This window comes from Erinaceus europaeus, chromosome 5 (assembly GCF_950295315.1).
Source record: "Erinaceus europaeus chromosome 5, mEriEur2.1, whole genome shotgun sequence".
Classification (NCBI taxonomy): domain Eukaryota; kingdom Metazoa; phylum Chordata; class Mammalia; order Eulipotyphla; family Erinaceidae; genus Erinaceus; species Erinaceus europaeus.
In genome coordinates this window covers 4,131,463-4,151,365 of record NC_080166.1, presented here as the reverse complement: position 1 = coordinate 4,151,365, position 19,903 = coordinate 4,131,463, and the positions used below count along the sequence as shown (strand labels likewise).

Here is a 19,903-nt window from a genome sequence, read left to right as displayed (position 1 = left end):
GAGTCGCTTCACAGGCGGTGAAGCAGGTCTGCAGGTGTCTGTCTTTCTCTCCCCCTCTCTGTCTTCCCCACCTCTCTCCATTTCTCTCTGTCCTATCCAACAACGACGACAACAATAATAACTACAACAATAAAACAACAAGGGCAACAAAAGGGGATAAATAAATAAAATAAATATTTTTTAAAAAAAAACTCATGAGCTTCATCCTAGCAACGCCGTCAGCCCTTTATAGCACACGGAGTCAGACAACCGAGGGCCAGGTGGGCCTTTTCCTCTCCTATCTAAAGCAATTTCTCTCACCTGTACTCACAGAGTATGTCCCCTGCCATCTGCCATCTCTTCAGGTCCTTCATGTCCTTAATCCCCCCTCCCTTGCCTCAATTTCTTTTTTTAAATGTGTGACTCTTCCATATTTTTAAAAAATTTACATTATGATCCAGAGAGATAGCTCACTGGGTAGGGTACTTGCATTGTTGGGCTCAAGTTTCAGATATGAGCCCCAAGAAAGGTGTTATGGCAACAGACTGTGTTTGTTTCCCCCCCTTCTCCATCAGAATGAAACAAAAGGTACTTTACCTTTGAGTTTAACTTAGCTCGTCTTAGATTGTGCTGCGTCCTGCATGAATAAAGAGATACTGCCTACAGCTCAAAAAAAAAAAAAAAAAGAAGAATGACACAAAAAAAGTGGTCCAGAACTATAGACACCTGCAGACATGCTTCACCGCCTGCGAAGGTGGGGAACCGGGGGCTCGAACCGGGATCCTTAAGCCAGTCCTTGTGCTTTGCGCCACATGCGCTTAACTGGCTGCACTACCCCCCGACTCCCAGTACCTACTCTTAATCAAAACCCACCCATCCTTAGTCTGTATCAGCCACGAATAGTTTCATCCTTAGAATTTTGTGATTTCAGCATTGTGTATGTGGAATTATAGCCTAGCCCTGTGATTTTAGTACTCTTTGTAGCTAGGTATAATTAGAGTTAGCGAGCCCTTGATAGCTACTTTCTTACTTTGCACTCACATACCCATTTCCACAGCCTGTTTGGTCTAACTAGATTCCTGCTCAGCTCTGGCTTGTGCTGGTATTGAATCCCCTAATTGGGGACTGAACCTGGTTTCTTTTGGAGTCTCAAGCACCAAAGTCTCTTTACAGAACCATACGGTATCCCCACACCACAGTCTCTTCTACAGCTTGTTAATACTTTTCTTTTTTTTTTTTTTGCCTCAAGGGTTATCACTGGGGCTTAGTGCCTGCACTATGAATCCACTGCTCCTGGCGGCCGTTTTTTTCCTTTTCATTTTTTGTTGTTGTTGTTGTTGTTGTTGAATAGGACAGAGAGAAATTGGGAGAGGAGGGAAGACAGAAAGGGGGAGAGAAAGACAGACACCTGTCTGTCACACCACTTGTGAAGCGACTCCCCTGCAGGTGGGGAGCCAGGGGCTCGAACAGGAACCCTTGTGTTGTCTTTTCACACCAGGCCATTTGCGCTTAACCGCATGCGCCACTGCCTGACCACGTTAATACATTTTTTTTATAAGAAGGGTCAAAATCACTGAGAAATGTCTGAGTTTGCTTTGCAGAGAGGCAAATAGCCTTAAAGAGTCTACCAGATAACTCAGTTATTGCTACAGCTAATACTAGGAAGTTTGGCTGTGTAATATATCATCAGGATGTAAAGAAATGGGGCTATTATGAATGTAGTTGCTATAAAAATTCTGGTAAAGGGAATCGGGCAGTAGCACAGCGGGTTAAGTGCACGTGGCGTGTAAGGATCCCGGTTTGAGCCCCCGGCCCCCCACCTGCAGGGGTAGTTGCTTCGCAGGCGGTAAAGCAGGTCTGCAGGTATCTGTCTCTCCCCCTCTCTGTCTTCCCCTCCTCTCTCCATTTCTTTCTGTCCTATCCAACAACAATGACATCTATAAGAACAATAACTACAACAACAATAATAAAAAAAAAAGGGCAGCAAAAGGGAAAATAAATATTTTTTTAAAATTCTGGTAAAGGCTATTCTGTGAACTTAATTGGGATTTCTCTGGAATAAATGCTTACCTTGGGCTATATTACCAAAGACCACAGGCTGAGTAACAAGCAACACGTTTATTTCTCACCAAGAAGCTAGGAGGCCTCAGATCAAGACGCCCAGGTGGTTGAGTTCCGGTGAGAATCCTCTTCCTGCCCTGCAGATTTGCTACCTGGATGCCTTGTGGTTCCAGGGCGTAGAGAGAAGAGGACTGTAGGATCCTTCTCTTCTTACAAGGGCACTGTTCCCATTATGGAAGCACTATCTTCCCTACCTCATCTAAAGCTAACGGCCTCTCAACTGTCCATACCCTCAGACACTATCACATTCGGAATTAGAGCCTTCACATATCCATCTGGGGGGAACACAAGTAGTCTGTCACATTCTGTCCCCGGCTCTCCCAGACTAATGCTTTTCTGACAGGCAAAATACCTTCTTCCCCTCCCACCGCCCCTGGTCTTCTTTCTTAACTGTGCATGTGTGTGAAAGAAATAAAGACATAACTTTGCCACTTACAATGTTCTTTTGTCTTTGTTTTTCTGGCTTTTATGTGGTTCCAGGGCCTCACACAAAGGTGTTTGCTCTGCTGTTGAACCACCCAGACCAGACCCACAATACTTAACTTGTTCCAGTGTCAGCTTTAAAATCTGCTATCCAAAGCCTCACATAAATGCTATCTGGCAATATGAAGAAATGTTTCACTTATGCTTAAAGAAATGCAAATTCAAACTACACTGAGATTCCACCTCAGACCTGTGGGAATGGCTTATACCAGTAAGACAACAAAATGACAAGTGTCCGTGAGAATGTGGGGATCAAGGGATTCTATTCTGTTGGTGGGAATGCAAGTGGGGGCAGTTCCTTTAGAAAACAGTATGGGGAGTTCTTAAATTAAAAAAAAAAAAAAAGGAAATCCCTTATGTTCCAGCAATATCACTCTCGGGCATATATGCAAGGACCATGAAAACACTAGTTTAAAAGGATATACCCACCCCTATGTTCATAGCTACATTATTCACAATAGCCAAAGAATGGACGCAGTCTAAATGTTCACTGACAGATGGCTGAACAAAGGGTCTATACGTCAGGCGATACTACTCTGCTCAAAAAAAGTGATATTGTGTCCTTCAGAGGAAAAAGTGGACGGAACTGGGGGTGGTACTTATGCTTAGTGAAGTAAGTAAAGACAACCACTAGATGGTTTCACTCGTATGTGGAATCTAGAGAAGTAAAACACATGGATTTGCAAAAGACCCAAAAAACCGGAAGTAAATAAACTGCCTCTTGAGACTGTGAGAGAGCTGTGGTGGTTATAGTTGGGGGCTGGGTTTGGGGCACAGAACTTCGGCGGTGAGTACAGTGTGAAACTATACTTCATGATCTTATCTCAAAACTACTATTACATCACCCATAGGACTTAACATAACGGGACGTCGGGCGGTGGTAGCGCAGTGGGTTAAGCCACGTGGCGCAAAGTGCAAGGACCTGAGTAAAGATCCCGGTTCGAACTCACAGGCGGTGAAGCAGGTCTGCCAGTGTCTGTCTTTCTCTCCCTCTCTCTGTCTTCCCGTCCTCTCTCCATTTCTCTGTCCTGTCCAACAATGACGACATCAACAACAACAATAATAACTACAACAACAATTTAAAAAAGGGCAACAAAAGGGAAAATAAATACATAAATAATTCTTCTTCATCGGTGAACCCATGAAACCAACTAAGTGCTTCGAAAATGCATATACCCAGGAGGTGGTGCAGGATATACAGCATTGATCTGGAAAGCAGGAGGTCCTCCTGAATTTCCTCCCTAGCATCATACACACCGGAGTAATGCTCTGGTTCTCTCTCTTCTCCTCCTCCTCTCTCCCTCTCTCATGAATAAATAGAGCTTAAAAAAAAAAATAAGCTGAAATCTTTTCATTTCCAACATCAATGAATACGTCTTGAGGAGAGTATGCTAGTTGAAATAAATCAGAGGATGCCAAATATATCTGATTTCACTCATCTGTGGATGATAAAGAAACGAAACACAGGAGTAAGTGAGGCAAAGCCAAAGCAAACTCATAGATCCAGAGAACAGAATGGTCACTTCCAAAAGGGAAGAGGATTGTGGGGTGAATGACGGTGGTAAAGTCGGTTGACTGTGGTGACAGGTGGAAACGAAGGTAGTGTTTCTAGGTATTTAGGACTAATTCTGAGCACCTGAATTCCCACACTGCCCTAATCGAATGCTGCTTCATTAAACACTAATTAAGCCTGTTAGGTACCAAACTATGGGCTCAGATCAAAAGATTAGACAGGAGATAGCGATAGGTAGGTAGATAGATAGATAGATAGATAGAGACCAAAATATCACTCCACCATGCCTGGAATTCCACCTTATTTATTTATTTATTTATCTTCATGCTATGTTGGGGGGGGGGTGGAACTTAGAATCTTGCATACATACACTACCCACTAAGTCACCTCTCAAGACTTCATATGATTTTATTTATTTACTCATTTATTTTTGCTGGCAGAATTTTCACTGGGACATGATAACTGCATGAATCTACTCCTCCCAGTGAATTCTTTTTTTTTTTTTTTTGGGGGGGGGGTGCTAGAGGGCATGAGAGAGAGAGAGAAAAGAGATGACACAGCATTTCTCCACTATTGGTGAAAATTTCTCTGTGCATGATGCTCCCATGTGGTGACCAGGGGCCCAGACTGGCCCTCTGACACAGTAAAGTGTGCACACCCTATCACGTTTTTGGTAGTAAATCAACAGAAGTTAGTATTTTTCACATAAATCCAGGTTGGTCTGTGCCCAGCCACTGACTTATGCAATATCTTCCCCTCCACCAGAATCCCAGACCCTGAGGAAGCTAATACTAGTATCCTGAAGGCCACGTTCCAAACAAAACATCTGTTGGTACCCTCTCTAAAATGCACTCATTTTCGATTCCTTTGCTCTCCTTTTTAAATTGGTGATTTAACAGAGTCTTACAGAATTGTAAGATTTCCGGGGTTTAATTTCACGCTCATATTTGTAATGTATCAACATTAAGTCACCAAGACTCATAAAGCTTTTTGATGGTAAATACCTTACCTTCCCATGCTAAGGACAGGTAGGTAAAACCCAGGAGGAATGGACTATTTCCCTACTGAATGATTTTAGGGAATCAGAAATCATCTCAAAAATAGCATGAACCAGATGGAACTTTTGCTTACACACACACACACACACACACACACACACACACACACACACACACTTTAAGTATTTAAGCTGGGGTAGGGGACGACAGCATAATGGTGAGGTAGAGAGTACCATGCTTGAGGTCCCAGGTTCAATCCCTTGCACCACCATAAACCAGAGTTGAACAGTATTCTGCTTTAAAAAAAAAAAAGCTGTGGCCTTCTTCTTATAGCTGACAGTCTCTCGATGCTGACTTATCACCTGCCTTGGTGATTACTCCTAAAAATGGTTTTTATCTTCCTTCAATTCCCTGCTTTAGGGTAAATTCTCACCACCGGAGGAGGTACAGGTGAGGTCTGTCCAGGCCCCTTCTAAATTGTAATCTTGTCTTTGTTGTGTATGCTCAGCGTCTCAACATATTTCTCTCTGAATCATCTATATTCTTTCTCTACACAAAGGCATCATCACACTATCTCTGGCTTCGTTATTTTTTGGACAATCAAAACCATAAATCACGTTGTCTACTGACGGTCACCGTCACTATCACGGTGCTCCTTAAAATCTTCTTTCTGACTTATTCAGATGAACACAACAGCGGATCCAAATTAATGTTCCGAGCCGACAGGATTCTCAAGGTGAAACCTCGGATATCATGAAATTCTGCTGAAAGCACAGGGCTATGCTGGAAAGTGCGACAGTGTTTGAAGGCAGCTGTAAACAATAGTGTGCCCCCCCCCATCATTTCTCCTTCATTTGGCTTCTTTTTTCTCTTTTTCATCATGTCTCCTTCATTTGGCTCATTACTCTTTTCTCTCTCTTTTTTTTCCCATCCTCTTCACTTCTTGGCTTCTTTTTTTTCTCTTTCTCATCATTTCTCTTTCATTTGGCTTTTTTTTTCCCCCTCCATTTTTCCTTCATTCGGCTTCTTTTCTCTCCTTTTCATCAGGCTTCTTTTTTTCTCCGTCACTTCTGTTCAGGTGGTTTCTCTTTTCTCCTTTCCATCATTTCTTCATCCGCCTTAACACTGCCAGGGCCGACAGTCTACACATACACAGTGTCTCTCCAACATCTGCCAGCTCCCCTAAACCCAAATGAACCCCCCAAAAAAACAGAAACAAAAAACAACAACAACAACAAAAAAACCCAAACCCGCAGATCGATATCGGGTCTCGACACATTACACGACTCTATGTTCATCGATGATGGGTTTCTTTTTTTAAAAAAATATTTATTTATTTATTCCCTTTCGCTACCTTTGTTGTTATATTGTTGTGGTTTTTGGTGTCATTGTTATTGGATAGGACAGAAAGAACTGGAGAGAGGAGGGGAAGACAGACCAGGGGGAGAGAAAGACAGACACCTGCAGACCTGCTTCACCGCCTGTGAAGCGACTCCCCTGCAGGTGGGGAGGCGGGAACTCGAACTGGGACCCTTACGCCGGTCTTCGTGATTTGTGCCACGTGTGCTTAACCTGCTGCGCTACTGTCCGACTCCCTAAACCTGTTTTCATCATAGGCAGGTATGCACAGAAGACAGGGTCTCTTTTCAATATTGACGTTTCTATCTGATCTGACTCCCAATGGGTCTGGAAGTCAGACCTGGGACCGCGTGCATGCAAGTCCTTTTTTCTTTTTTATATTTATTTATTTATTTTCCCTTAAAAATTTTTTTTGCTTTTTTAATATTTATTTATTTCCTTTGTGTTGTCCTTTTTTATTGCAGTTGTAGTTATTATTGTTGTTGATGTCGTCGTCGTTGGATAGGACAGAGAGAAATGGAGAGAGGAAGGGAAGACAGACAGGGAGAGAAAGACAGACACCTGCAGACCTGCTTCACCGCCTGTGAAGCGACTCCCCTGCAGGTGGGGAGCCGGGGGCTCGAACCGGGATCCTTATGCCGGTCCTTGCGCCACGTGCGCTTAACCCGCTGCGCTACCGCCGGACTCCCTACGATGGGTTTCTTGACACGTCAAACTAACAGCATTATGACAGCGAAGGCAAATTGTTGTTTAAAAAAGATAAATTTTTCAAATATTTATTTATTCCCTTTTGGTTGCCCTCGTTTTTATTGTTGTAGTTATTATTGTTATTGATGTCGTTGTTGTCGGATAGGACAGAGAGAAATGGAGACAGACACCCGCAGACCTGCTTCACCGCCTGGGAAGCGACTCCCCTGCAGGTGGGGAGCCGGGGGCTCGAACCGGGATCCTTACGCCGGTCCCTGCGCTTTGCGCCCCGTGCGCTCAGCCCGCTGCGCCACGGCGCGACTCCCCACAGGACATATAGTTCTCCTTGCGGCGGGCGAGTCTGTCTAGGGGAAAAAGTGCGATTACGTAAGCGGCTGGCACCGCGGCCGGCTCCAGCGGGGGAGCGCCAAGCAGCGAGGGCGGACGGGGCCGCGGGCTCCATTCGGGCCTTTTTCTCCGCACCGCATCGGCAGCGGTGAGGCGACGGGAGGCCCGGGCGCTGGAGGGAGGGCGCGGGAGGGCGGGTGCGGGCGGATGCGGGCGGATGCGGGCGGATGCGGGCGGATGCGGGCGGATGCGCGCGGCCCCCCCCCCCTCGCTCCGTCCGCCGCGGCCCCCGAGCAGGTGGCGGCGCGTGTCCGCGCGGCGCTTCCCCAGCAGCCCCCGGGCCGGCCGGCGGCTCCCTCACACCTGCGCGGCCCCGCCCACCCCCGAGGCGGCCGCGGCTTTTCCTTCGCTTCCTGCGCCCGCCGCCCCCGGCCCGGGCCTCCCCCTTCCGCCCGCCGCGCCCCCAGCCCAGGTAACCTTCCCCGCCGCCGCCCTGCCGGCCCGGGCCCGGTGCGGCGGCCCCGCTGCGCGCGAGCGGCCTGTCGGCCTGTCTGTCTGTCTGTCTGTGCCGGGGCCTCCGGGCCGCGCGGGGCCACTGTGAGCCGCGGGCGGCCCGGCCCCGGAGCCCGGCTTTGTGGGCGGCCGAGGACGCGGAGGGCGGCCGCGGGGGGCGGGCGCTGTGGAGCCGCCGCGCCGGGCCCGCCGCCCCCGTCCATGCGGCCGCAGTGAGCGCGGCGCCGCGGGCGGACCAGCATGGCGGACGCCTTCGATCGCGCCCCGGGAGCCGGTCGCGGCCGCGCTCGGGGCCTGGGCCGCGGCGGGGGCGGGTCCGAGGGCGGCGGGGGCGGCGGCGGCGACGGAGCGGGGCCTGCAGAGCCTCCCCGGGCCCCGGGCTTCCCGCCGCCGCCGCCCCCGCCGCCCCCGCCGCCGCCGCCGCCGCCGCCGCTGCGCCCGCCCAGGACGACGCCGCCGCCCGGGGCCCGGAGCCACAGCGAGCCGCCCGCCGCGCCCCCAGGTACCCGGCCCCGGCCCCGGCCCCGGCCCGACCGCGCGGCGGCCCCGCACCACCCAGCCCAGCCCAGCCCAGCCCAGCAAGCCCGGGGCCCCCACCCCGGCACCACGGGGCCCCCCCACACCCCCGGGGCCCCCCACCCACCCCCCGGCAACCCGGGTCCCCCCCAACACACCCCCGGGGCCCCCCAACACACACCCCCGGGGCCCCCCAACACACACCCCCGGGTCCCCCCAACACTACCCCGGTCCCCCCAACACTACCCCGGTCCCCCCAACACACAACCCCGGGTCCCCCCAACACACACCCCCGGGGCCCCCCAACACCCCCCGGGTCCCCCCAACACACACCCCCGGGTCCCCCCAACACACACCCCCGGGTCCCCCCAACACTACCCCGGTCCCCCCAACACACACCCCCGGGTCCCCCCAACACCCCCGGGTCCCCCCAACACACACCCCCGGGTCCCCCCAACACACACCCCCGGGGCCCCCCAACACCCCCCGGGTCCCCCCAACACACACCCCCGGGGCCCCCCAACACACACCCCCGGGGCCCCCCAACACACACCCCCGGGGCCCCCCAACACACACCCCCGGGGCCCCCCAACACACACCCCCGGGTCCCCCCAACACCCCCCGGGTCCCCCCAACACACCCCCGGGTCCCCCCAACACACACCCCCGGGGCCCCCCAACACACACCCCCGGGTCCCCCCAACACACACCCCCGGGGCCCCCCAACACACACCCCCGGGTCCCCCCAACACACACCCCCGGGTCCCCCCAACACCCCCGGGTCCCCCCAACACTCCCCCGGTCCCCCCAACACTACCCCCCGGGTCCCCCCAACACCCCCGGTCCCCCCAACACACACCCCTGGGTCCCCCCAACACACACCCCCGGGTCCCCCCAACACCCCCCGGGTCCCCCCAACACTCCCCCGGTCCCCCCAACACACAACCCCGGGTCCCCCCAACACACACCCCCGGGGCCCCCCACCCACCCCCCGGCAACCCGGGTCCCCCCCAACACACCCCCGGGGCCCCCCAACACCCCCCCGGTCCCCCCAACACCCCCCGGGTCCCCCCAACACCCCCCGGGTCCCCCCAACACTCCCCCGGTCCCCCCAACACACAACCCCGGGTCCCCCCAACACCCCCCGGGTCCCCCCAACACTCCCCCGGTCCCCCCAACACACAACCCCGGGTCCCCCCAACACACACCCCCGGGGCCCCCCACCCACCCCCCGGCAACCCGGGTCCCCCCCAACACACCCCCGGGGCCCCCCAACACCCCCCTGGTCCCCCCAACACCCCCCGGGTCCCCCCAACACACACCCCCGGGTCCCCCCAACACACACCCCTGGGTCCCCCCAACACACACCCCCGGGTCCCCCCAACACCCCCGGGTCCCCCCAACACTCCCCCGGTCCCCCCAACACACACCCCCGGGTCCCCCCAACACACACCCCAGGGGCCCCCCACCCACCCCCCGGCAACCCGGGTCCCCCCCAACACACCCCCGGGGCCCCCCAACACACACACCCCGGGTCCCCCCAACACACACCCCCGGGTCCCCCCAACACCCCCCGGTTCCCCCCAACACCCCCCGGGTCCCCCCAACACACCCCCGGGTCCCCCCCAACACACACCCCCGGGTCCCCCCAACACACACCCCCGGGTCCCCCCAACACACACCCCCGGGGTCCCCCCAACACACACCCCCGGGTCCCCCCAACACTACCCCGGTCCCCCCAACACTACCCCCCGGGTCCCCCCAACACCCCCGGTCCCCCCAACACACACCCCTGGGTCCCCCCAACACACACCCCCGGGTCCCCCCAACACACACCCCCGGGGCCCCCCACCCACCCCCCGGCAACCCGGGTCCCCCCCAACACACCCCCGGGGCCCCCCAACACACACCCCCCGGGTCCCCCCAACATACACCCCCGGGTCCCCCCAACACCCCCCGGGTCCCCCCAACACTCCCCCGGTCCCCCCAACACACACCCCTGGGTCCCCCCAACACACACCCCCGGGTCCCCCCAACACCCCCCGGGTCCCCCCAACACCCCCCGGGTCCCCCCAACACCCCCCGGGTCCCCCCAACACCCCCCGGGTCCCCCCCAACACACACCCCCGGGTCCCCCCAACACACAACCCCGGGTCCCCCCAACACTCCCCCGGTCCCCCCAACACTCCCCCGGGTCCCCCCAACACACACCCCCGGGTCCCCCCAACACACACCCCCGGGTCCCCCCAACACACACCCCCGGGTCCCCCCAACACCCCCCGGGTCCCCCCAACACACTCCCGGGGCCCCCCAACACACACGGCTCCCCCCCAACACACCCTGGGTCCCCCACCCCCGGTCCCCCCCCCCCCCCCCCCCCCGCACCCCGGGTCCCCCACCCCGGCACCCCGGGCCTTTGTGCCCCTCTGCTGGGGGAAGGGGCCAGGTGCGTGGCCTCCAGAGTTTGCTGTCCCGGGAGGAAGTAAAAACACCAAAAAAGAAAGTCAAGAACACCCCCCCCCCCCTTTCTTATAACCCCGACTCTCTTAGGGTGATCTCAGGAGCCACCAGCTCTTCTTAAGCGGCTCCTTAAACAAGTAGAATATTAGTAATAATCAGAAAAGGGAAAGGATCCGGCAGTGCTTGATTCGCGAGGCAGGTTCGGCTGATAAATGAGCTCAAAGCACGTCTCTTGTTGCTTTTCTCTCTTTTTTCCCTTCTTTTTGCAGGCTCTGCTGTGTTTCCGGTTGACAGCCTTCAGCTTCGGGGTTTTTTTGTTTTTTTGTTTTTTGCTTTGTTTTTGTTTTGATTCTTAGAAGCCTGAGCGCCTCCGACCTGCCCCCCCCCCGCCCCTCCCTCCCCGCTTTAACTTCTAAGCAGCTTTGAATTCTCTTTATTTCTCGGGTAGACGCAGCCAGAGACCCAGAGGAGGGGAGACAGCCACCGCAGCCACGCGTCCCCCTGCGGGCGGGCACCGGGCGGGGGCTCGAACCCGGGTCCGCCCGCCCCGTTTCTCACGTGTTCTCCTGTCCCAGAGCCGGCGAGGCCCCTGAGCGCCCCTCCGGGTGACTCGCAGGCCGGCCGCCCGCAGCCGGAGGAGGCCGAGTCCGCGTCCGCGTGCGCCATGGCGAAGCCCCAGGTGGTGGTGGCCCCGGTCTTGATGTCCAAGCTGTCTGCCAACGCCCCCGAGTTCTACCCGTCGGGGTACTCGAACTACGCGGTGAGTGTGGGTCTGTCTGTCTGTCTGTCTGTCTGTCGGGACAGCAGGGTTCCTGGCCACTGACTTTGCAGTGGGCTGGTCGGCACCAGCGATCCATCCATCCATCGCTGGGGCACACGGAACATGGGCTTTGCTGCTGCAGGCCCGTTGAGGGAGAGCAGCTGCTGCTGCTGCTGCTGCTGCTTGGTGTCTTACTCATTTATGAGAAGGATGGGAGCAGAGGAAGCTGCTGCTGCTGCTGCTTGGTGTCTTACTCATTTATGAGAAGCATGGGAGAGGAGGAATCAGACGTCACTCCGCTACACGCGCTGCTGGCATCGAACTCAGGACCTCAGGCTTGAGAGCGGCGCCTTCTCCACCGAGGTAGTTAGTCCCTGGAGCTCGGGCACCTGCTTGCAGACCTCTGGAGGCCTTGGTCGGCTCTTCACCGGCAGAAAGGCCGCTCAGGGCCCGGGACACAACTGCGGGCCCGGGACACAACTGCGGCCCCGGGCGCCCTGGGCGATGTCGGGGTGTCTGTGTCCACCAGCGGGCGGCTCCTTGGAGACAGCGGCGCCGTGCGGGCACAGAGCTCCAGGGGCAGTGGTGGCGAAAAAGAAGAAATCGTTTGAAATGTTCATGTTCATCTTTGTCGTTGAGATTTTTTAAATTGACCCCTTTTCTTTTTTACATTTTTTTGTATTTATCTTCCCTTTTGTTGCCTTTTTTTTTTATTGTAGTTATTATTGATGTCGTCGTTGTTGGGTGGGACAGAGAGAGATGGAGAGAGGAGGGGAAGACAGGGGGAGAGAAAGATAGACACCTGCAGACCTGCTTCACCACCTGGGAAGCGAGTCCCCTGCAGGTGGGGAGCCGGGGGCTCGAACTGGGGCCCTTATGCCGGTCCCTGCGCCCTGCGACCCGCGCGCCCAACCCTCTGCGCCACCGCCCGAGTCCTGACCACTTTTGGTGAAGGAGAAAACTGTAGCTCGGAGGTGCAGCAGCCAGTTGGGGGAGGTGACTGGAGACTTCCCAGCGGTCCTGCCTTTGCCTCTCCTGCTTCCTGGTCTCGCCGTGTCCAGGGCTCGCGGAGTAGCCGGCGGGAAGGGGGGCCAGGGGTCCCGGCCAGAGAAGGCGCCCTGCGGCACCCCAGGAGCCTCTTGTCCCCTTGTTCTCACTGCCGCCGGCATCGCCGGCATTTCTTTCCCTCTCCTTTCTAACTTTTTGTATCAAGGGGGAAGAAGGAAAGGAAAAGGCAGTTGTGGGCGCTTTGAGCAAGCACTACACCCAGCAGTAACCCTGATAGGACTCCATTAAAAAGACAAACCAAGTAATATTTTTGCGTGTTTTTAGTTTACACTAGTGGATTATGCAGAATATATTTTTCACTTTTCAGTCAACACCAGACTTAATCTCATGCTGAAGCACTTAGCTGGAGGTGACGTGTCTTCACAGAAGTTCACTCTGCAAATAAACCACTTACGTTTGTCTGTGGGTAAACCTTTGAGCTACTAAAGGACTGACGGGGTCCGTGTGTTGGGGGATATGATCCGTATGCTGAGAGTAGACTCGCTGGGGCAGAGTAGCCAGATTTAGTGGACTACCCGGTGGTTTTCCAGAGAGATTGTACTTCCAGAGTCTGAGAGGTGTATGATTTCCATTTTCTTTCTTTTTATATATATATTTATTCTCTTTTGTTGCCCTAGTTTTATTGTTGTAGTTATTATTGTTGTTATGGATGTTGTTGTTGGATAGGACAGTGAGAAATGGAGAGAGGAGGGGAAGACGGGGAGAGAAAGACAGACACCTGCAGACCTGCTTCACCGCAGGTGGGGATCCGGGGGCTTGAACCGGGATCCTGATGCTGTTCCTTGCACTTTGTGCCAATGATTTCCATTGTCTATCCTTGTTAGTACTTGTTAGTTGCTTGTCTGTAGGTTTGTCCAGGCTGGTGGATGTGATATCAGGTCATGGTTTTAAATTGTAGACTGATAAGTAATGGTGCCATATATATATATTATAATATATATTCCCCCCCATATTTGATAGAAAAAGTATGGAAGAATTGTTTGATATTTTAGAAACTCTATTTAGACTGCATTAGGAAAAGTCCTTGAGGCATGGAACAAGGTTTAAGTGTAGGCTCTGCTGGAAAAGCAGTTGATTTTTGGCCATCACCCATGGCAGGTGGGAGTGAGAGCAGCTGGGTTCTTGCCAGGAAATTGTCTTTGGTCGCAAGAGGAAGCACACCGGCGTAGAGCTGTGGGTTGTGGCATGAACTCGGAAGAATATTTACCTTCTAACAGCCACAGAGAATTCCCCACTTTTCTGCCTCCTAGTTGACTCGGACTGTTCTGTGAAAGGGGTGCGTGTTGTCCTGCATTTCAGGGGGCTCCGGGCTCCAGAGGGGTATTTTGAGCCAGGTCACTCAGTTTACTCGGAGAGTCATGGTTCTTGGTCTCTTTCAGCTCTCTTGCTGCCCTGCGGTGAGATGAGCTCCTTCTGTGCTCGGCTGACCCGGGTAAGACTGCAAACTGGAAGCTAGTGTGTGGGCTGTAGGCGCGCTTCTTTGATGCGCAATAGGTCTTTTCAATTGCCAGCACTTAATTCGATTTGTGAGTCCTCGATTTTCCAAATTCAACAAATGAATTTTCATGCCTGACATTAGTAAAGCACTGGGGACGCAGTGGTGAACAGAACAGACAAGCGCTCCTGCCTAACAGAGTCTTTGCTCTGGCTAGCATCTGGCTTTTTCCAAAAATTCCTCGAGTCTGCTTTGGATGAAGTGAAAAGCTGTTGCAAGTGATCTTGAGCTAAAGGAGCCTTCACATGTGCATTCTTACAGCTCTAAAGTGGCCCAGTTTCAAAGAGAGAAACAGCTTTTTCTAAAGCTTTGGACAGTCTTGCTTACTTTGACCCCTTCCTGAAACCACACTAGAATCAGCGAGAATATCTTCTCTGCCTCACGTGCCCTCTTGGCCCGTGGATTGCTGTGACCATTGCTTCTCTGAATATTTAATCACATTTCCACGCGTGTGAACCAAAAATTCCACACAGTGATTTATAAAACGTCAACAACTAGTGATCCAGGGAGGTTGCGCAGTGGCTAGGGCATCGGACTCTCATGCGTGAGGTCCTGAGTTCAGTCCCCGGCAGCACATGTACCAGAGTGATGTCTGGTCCTTTCTCTCTCTTCTGTCTTTCTCATGAACAAATAAATAAAATCTTTAAAACAAAAACATTAACAACCAGAAACCCCCTCACCTCAACAACAGGACATTCCAGTTTCTGCTGTAAGGGCATTCTCCCTCAAGTTACTGCCCGGCTCCTCTTGTGCCTCCAGTAGTGGTATTTCCCAAAATGTAGTTACTCCTTATTATACAGCTTCTTACTGACTCTTCAACAGTCTGTAGACTTGTTGGCAGTTATGGCTATTTTTTTTCATTTTGATAGGCTGATTTTATTATATATATTTAATTCTTGTTATACTTATTTTCCTTTTGTTGCCCTTGTTTTTTTTTAATTGTTGTAGTTATTATTGTTACTGATAATCATTGTTGTTGGATAGGACAGAGAGAAATGGAGAAAGGAGGGAAAGAGAAAGACAAGACACCTGCAGACCTGCTTCACCACCTGTGAAACGACTCCCCCTCAAGTGGGGAGCCGGGGGCTGGAACCGGGATCCTTACGCCGGTCCTTGCACTGCACCACGTGTGTTTAACCTGCTGCACTACCGCCCGACCCCTTATTTTATATATATATATTTTTTTTTTTTAATTTTTAAAATTTATTTTCCCTTTTGTTGCCCATGTATTTTTATGGTTGTTGTAGTTACTGTTATTGATGTTGTCACTGTTGGATAGGACAGAGAGAAATGGAGAGACATGGGGAAGATAGAGGCGGGGAGAAAAAGACAGACACCTGCAGACCTGCTTCACCTCCTGTGAAGTGACTCCCCTGCAGGTGGGGAGCCGGGGGCTCAAACCGGGATCCTTACACCGGTCCTTGTGCTTCACGCCACCTGCGTTTACCTGCTGTGCTACCGCCAGACTCCCCTATTATATATATTTTTAACCAGAGCATTACTCAGCTCTGGCTTATGGTGGTGAGGGGGATTGAACCTGGGACTTCGGAGCCTCAGGCATGAGAGTCTCTCTGCAGAACCATGATGCTGTCTCCCCCATCCCAGTTATTGATACTATTTTTGTGAGTTGCTGATGCTCTTTAGGTTTTAAGATTTGTTCTCTTACTTACCCTTTGCCCTGGTCGGCCTTGACCACAATATGATTGTGCTTCACAAGTGGTCCGGGTCCAGTGAGCATCTATTTGGACTTCCAAAATTTGCCATTTGTAGATGACCTGAATTTTGAAGACTCTGATTTTAATTCTTCCTTCTCTGTCTGTAGTCTCCTGTACTCCTAAAACTGCAGCCTTGTTGTCTCAGATGTCAACCTGTGACATTTCTGGCGGCACGTACGCTTGGTTCTAGGCCCCCTTCTCGCCTTCCGTTGGGCGTCAGTGGCCGTACCCTCGCTCCTCCAGTGTGCAGGTCTTTCCGTCTCTCCTCAGACGATCGTCGTGGTGTGGGCTTGTTTCCCCACATCACTCGCTTTCTTTAAGAGCCTGTGTCCTAGGGTCTGACCACTGCCCACCCAGCTACTGATAATTTTGAAGTTTAATTCTTTCTGAACCGTGGGCTTGTGTTGCCATTTGGCTGCTGTTGTTTTTTTTATGCCACTAGGCTTTCTCTGGGGCTGGATGCCTGCACTGCGTGGCCATCCCCCCACCCCCATTGTTAACATCGTTACTAATATTTTGCTTTGATAGGACAGAAACCGAGAGGGGCAGGGAAGATCAGGAAGAAAGGCGGAGACACCTGCAGCAGCGCTGCCTCAGTGCTCATGAAGCTGCCCCCATCAGGCGGGGGTAGGGGCTTGAACCCAGGTCCTTGGGTATGGCTACGTGTGCATTTGACCAGGTGCACAGCCGTCCATCAGCCCTTTGTCTCTCCTCCTGCCTTTCCCGGATCTGCTCAGCTATGTCTTAGCAGGGATTGAACCTGGACCCCAGGGCCTCGAGCGTGAGAAGTATTTTGTGTGACACTGTATCTCCCTGAGCCCTTTGACATCTTTGTGAGGATTGCAGATTTCAAGTGAAGTACAAATGTTAATTTACCTTAAAAAAAAAACTTCGGTTTTTATATTTTTCCTAATGACCTGCTTAGGCTGAAATGTTGGTGCGGCCTCTTGACTCACCTTCCTCTTCTTCGCCGCCACTCTTGCTCCCTTCAGTCTCGCTAACCAGTCAGCTAAAGCTGAGCTTCACAGTCTGACTGTTTCGGCGAAGAGTCTGGTTATTTTCCTTCTATTCCCCTGCTTTGAGTTAGAATACTCCTCTCGCTGTAATCAAAGTACCTACTATAAAGAGCATTCTCTGATTGATGTCCTTCTAATTTGTCACAGAGATCTGAGAAAATAAAGTTGAAGTACTCCTCAGCTGTGGAATTGTTGGGCTCTACATTTAAGTCTGAAGAAAATTATGTTTAAAAAAATGTAGTACTAAACAAAAATGTAGTACTAAAAAATACAAGTTTTAGTTCAGATATGTTAGAACTCCTGTATAGAAAGCTGCTGTTTTTGCTTTTTTAAAAAAATTTATTGGTGGCCGGGGAAGTGGCGCAGTGGATAAAGCATCGGCCTCTCAGGCATGAGACCCTGAGTTCGATCCCTGGCAGCACGTGTACAGGAGTGAGTGATGCCTGGTTCTTTCTCTCCTGTCTTTCTCATGAAGAAATAAATAAATTCTTTACAGATTTTATTGCCGCCAGGGTTCTTACTGGGGCTTGATGACTGCACAACGAATCCACCATTCTTGGTATTCCTCTCTTTCCCTTTTTTGACAGAAATTGAGATGAAAGGAGGGGAGAGACAGGGAAACGCCTGCAGCACTGCTTTACAGCTAGGGCAGCGCCCTCCGCTGACTGGGTCTTTGTGCATGGTGATACACGCATTCTGCTGGGCTCACCACCACTGCCGGGCCCTCCCTCCTTTTTCTTTCCTGGTTTTTGTTTTGTGTATGTGTGCACTTAAAACAGGCTCTAATAGGGAGTCGGGCGGTAGCGCAGCGGGTTAGGCGCACGTGGCGCAAAGCGCAAGGACCGGCGTAAGGATCCCGGTTTGAGCCCCCAGCTCCCCACCTGCAGGGGAGTCGTTTCACAGGCGGTGGAGCAGGTCTGCAGGTGTCTGTCTTTCTCTCCCCCTCTCTGTCTTCCCCTCCTCTCTCCATTTCTCTCTGTCCTATCCAACAACAACGGCATCAATAACAACAATAAAAATAAATAAAATATATTTTTAAAAAAACCAGGCTCTAATAATCCACTTATGCTAGATAAGAACACATCTTTTATCATGTTTTTAAGTTTTCTTAAAAGAAGGCTAATGCTTGCTTTCAGTTGGGGAGCTGGGGAAATAGCTCAGCCAGTTAGAGCGCCGCATAGCCTGCCTACGGCCCCAGAGTCTCCAGCCCCACTGCAGACCAGAGCTGAGCAGTGCTCTGGGCCTCCAGCGCTCTTCCTCATCCTCTCATAATGAATAAACGAAAACATTGGAAGCTAGTATGTAAGTTGAATTTTCGCCACAAGGAAAGCCATTTGACAGAAAAAGTGGAAGCCTTTGAGACCTGCAGGCTTGTTTCTTACTAACAGGAGGCTTGAGTCTGAAAAACTAACAGATCAGAAACTTCAGATTAGTTTTCAGCTGTGAAACTCGGCCATATACAGCTACTATTAAGTGTGTTTATCATCTAGTGTGTGAATTGACAGTACTTGACTTTTCAGTTTTAGAGTAAAGGACCAGTGTGCTTCGAGTTGGAACTTCTTTGGCTCCAGACATAACTGCTGTCTCTTAGTATTTTTCTGGAAACCTTTACTGTGCACATATTTAAAACACAGTTCCATACTTGTTCTGTGGTGCCTGGTGAGTGACCGAGGTCTGGAGCCCCCCCCCCCCCCCCACTCAGACCACATCTGTCAGTTGTCGGAAAAGTCGCCATGCATTTTTGCACAGAAATCGGAGAGTGCATCATGACTTTCCCAGCAGGCCACTCCATTTAAATACTATCTAGATATATAGCTATCGATTTAGCCATCAGGGTCTTCGCACCTGCACAGTTCGCTGTTCCTGGTGGGCCCCCCACTCGGTTAGAGGGGGAGAGACAGAGACCATAGCCACTGCCCTAGTGTTCAGGAAGCTTCAACCTTCACGTGGTGCTCCTATGTGGTGGCTGGGGGCTCAGGCCGGGTCCTTGCCACCTCTCAACCCTGGATTCTTGTTTTTTTTTTTTTTTTGAGTTATTACTAATTTTTTGCTTCCAGGGTTATCGCTGGGGCTCCGTGCTGGCACTGCGAATCCACTGCTCCTGGAGGTCATTTTTTCCCATTTTTGTTGCCCTTGTTGTTATTGATATCGTTGTGTTGGACAGGACAGAGAGGGAGAGAGAAAGATATAGACACCTGCAGACCTGCTTCACCACCTGTGAAGCGATCTGCCCTGCAGGTGGGGAGCCGAGGGCTCGAACTGGGATCCTTACTGGTCTTTGCACTTTGTGCCATGTGCGCTTAACCCGCTGTGCTACTGCCCGACCCCCTGGATTCTTTATTTTTTTAGAGATAGGAAGAGTAGGGGACACCAAAACATGTCTCCAGCACGCGTGGGGTTCCAAGGTGCTGGCCATCCAGCCAGGTCTGAGACGGGAGGGCACGCTTTCTGCTCACCGAGCCACCTCCTGGGCCCTAGACTGTCAGTAACACTAACACACGCTCTTTCTGTGCTGAAAGATGCACATGTACCTGAAGTGGCTATGTGATAACCCTTTATACTGATGGTAACCTGCTGAACTAGTTGCATGTTGATGGATTGCTAGATGCATTTTGACAGTACATATCCTAGTTAAAGTTGGGTTTTGACTTTGTCAGTATTTTCCCTAACTGTTACCAACCCCTATCCCTCCAGCTCCACAGTTCCCCCTCTGCCTTTACAGAAGACTATCTTCTTTGTGTATTTTTTTTATTTTTGCCTCCAGGGTTATCACTGGGGCTCGGTGCCTGCACTACGAATCCACTGCTCCTGGAGGCCATTTTTCCCCATTTTGTTGCCCTTGTTGTTACTATTGCTGTTGTCATTGCTATTGG

At 52.2% G+C, this 19,903-nt stretch overlaps 1 protein-coding gene across 2 annotated transcripts in view; it reads left to right on the top strand.

The window, feature by feature from the left end:
• Window positions 1-8,210: 8,210 nt before the first annotated feature.
• The window catches only part of PAIP1 (poly(A) binding protein interacting protein 1), a 32,694-nt gene continuing 21,001 nt past the window's right edge, over window positions 8,211-19,903 (top strand). For both annotated transcript variants that reach the window (XM_060191011.1, XM_060191010.1), the window contains exons 1-2: window positions 8,211-8,503; window positions 11,552-11,736. In XM_060191011.1, the coding sequence (XP_060046994.1) occupies window positions 8,242-8,503; window positions 11,552-11,736 (447 nt within the window). In that variant the 5' untranslated portion in view covers window positions 8,211-8,241. The remainder of the gene's footprint in view (window positions 8,504-11,551; window positions 11,737-19,903) is intronic.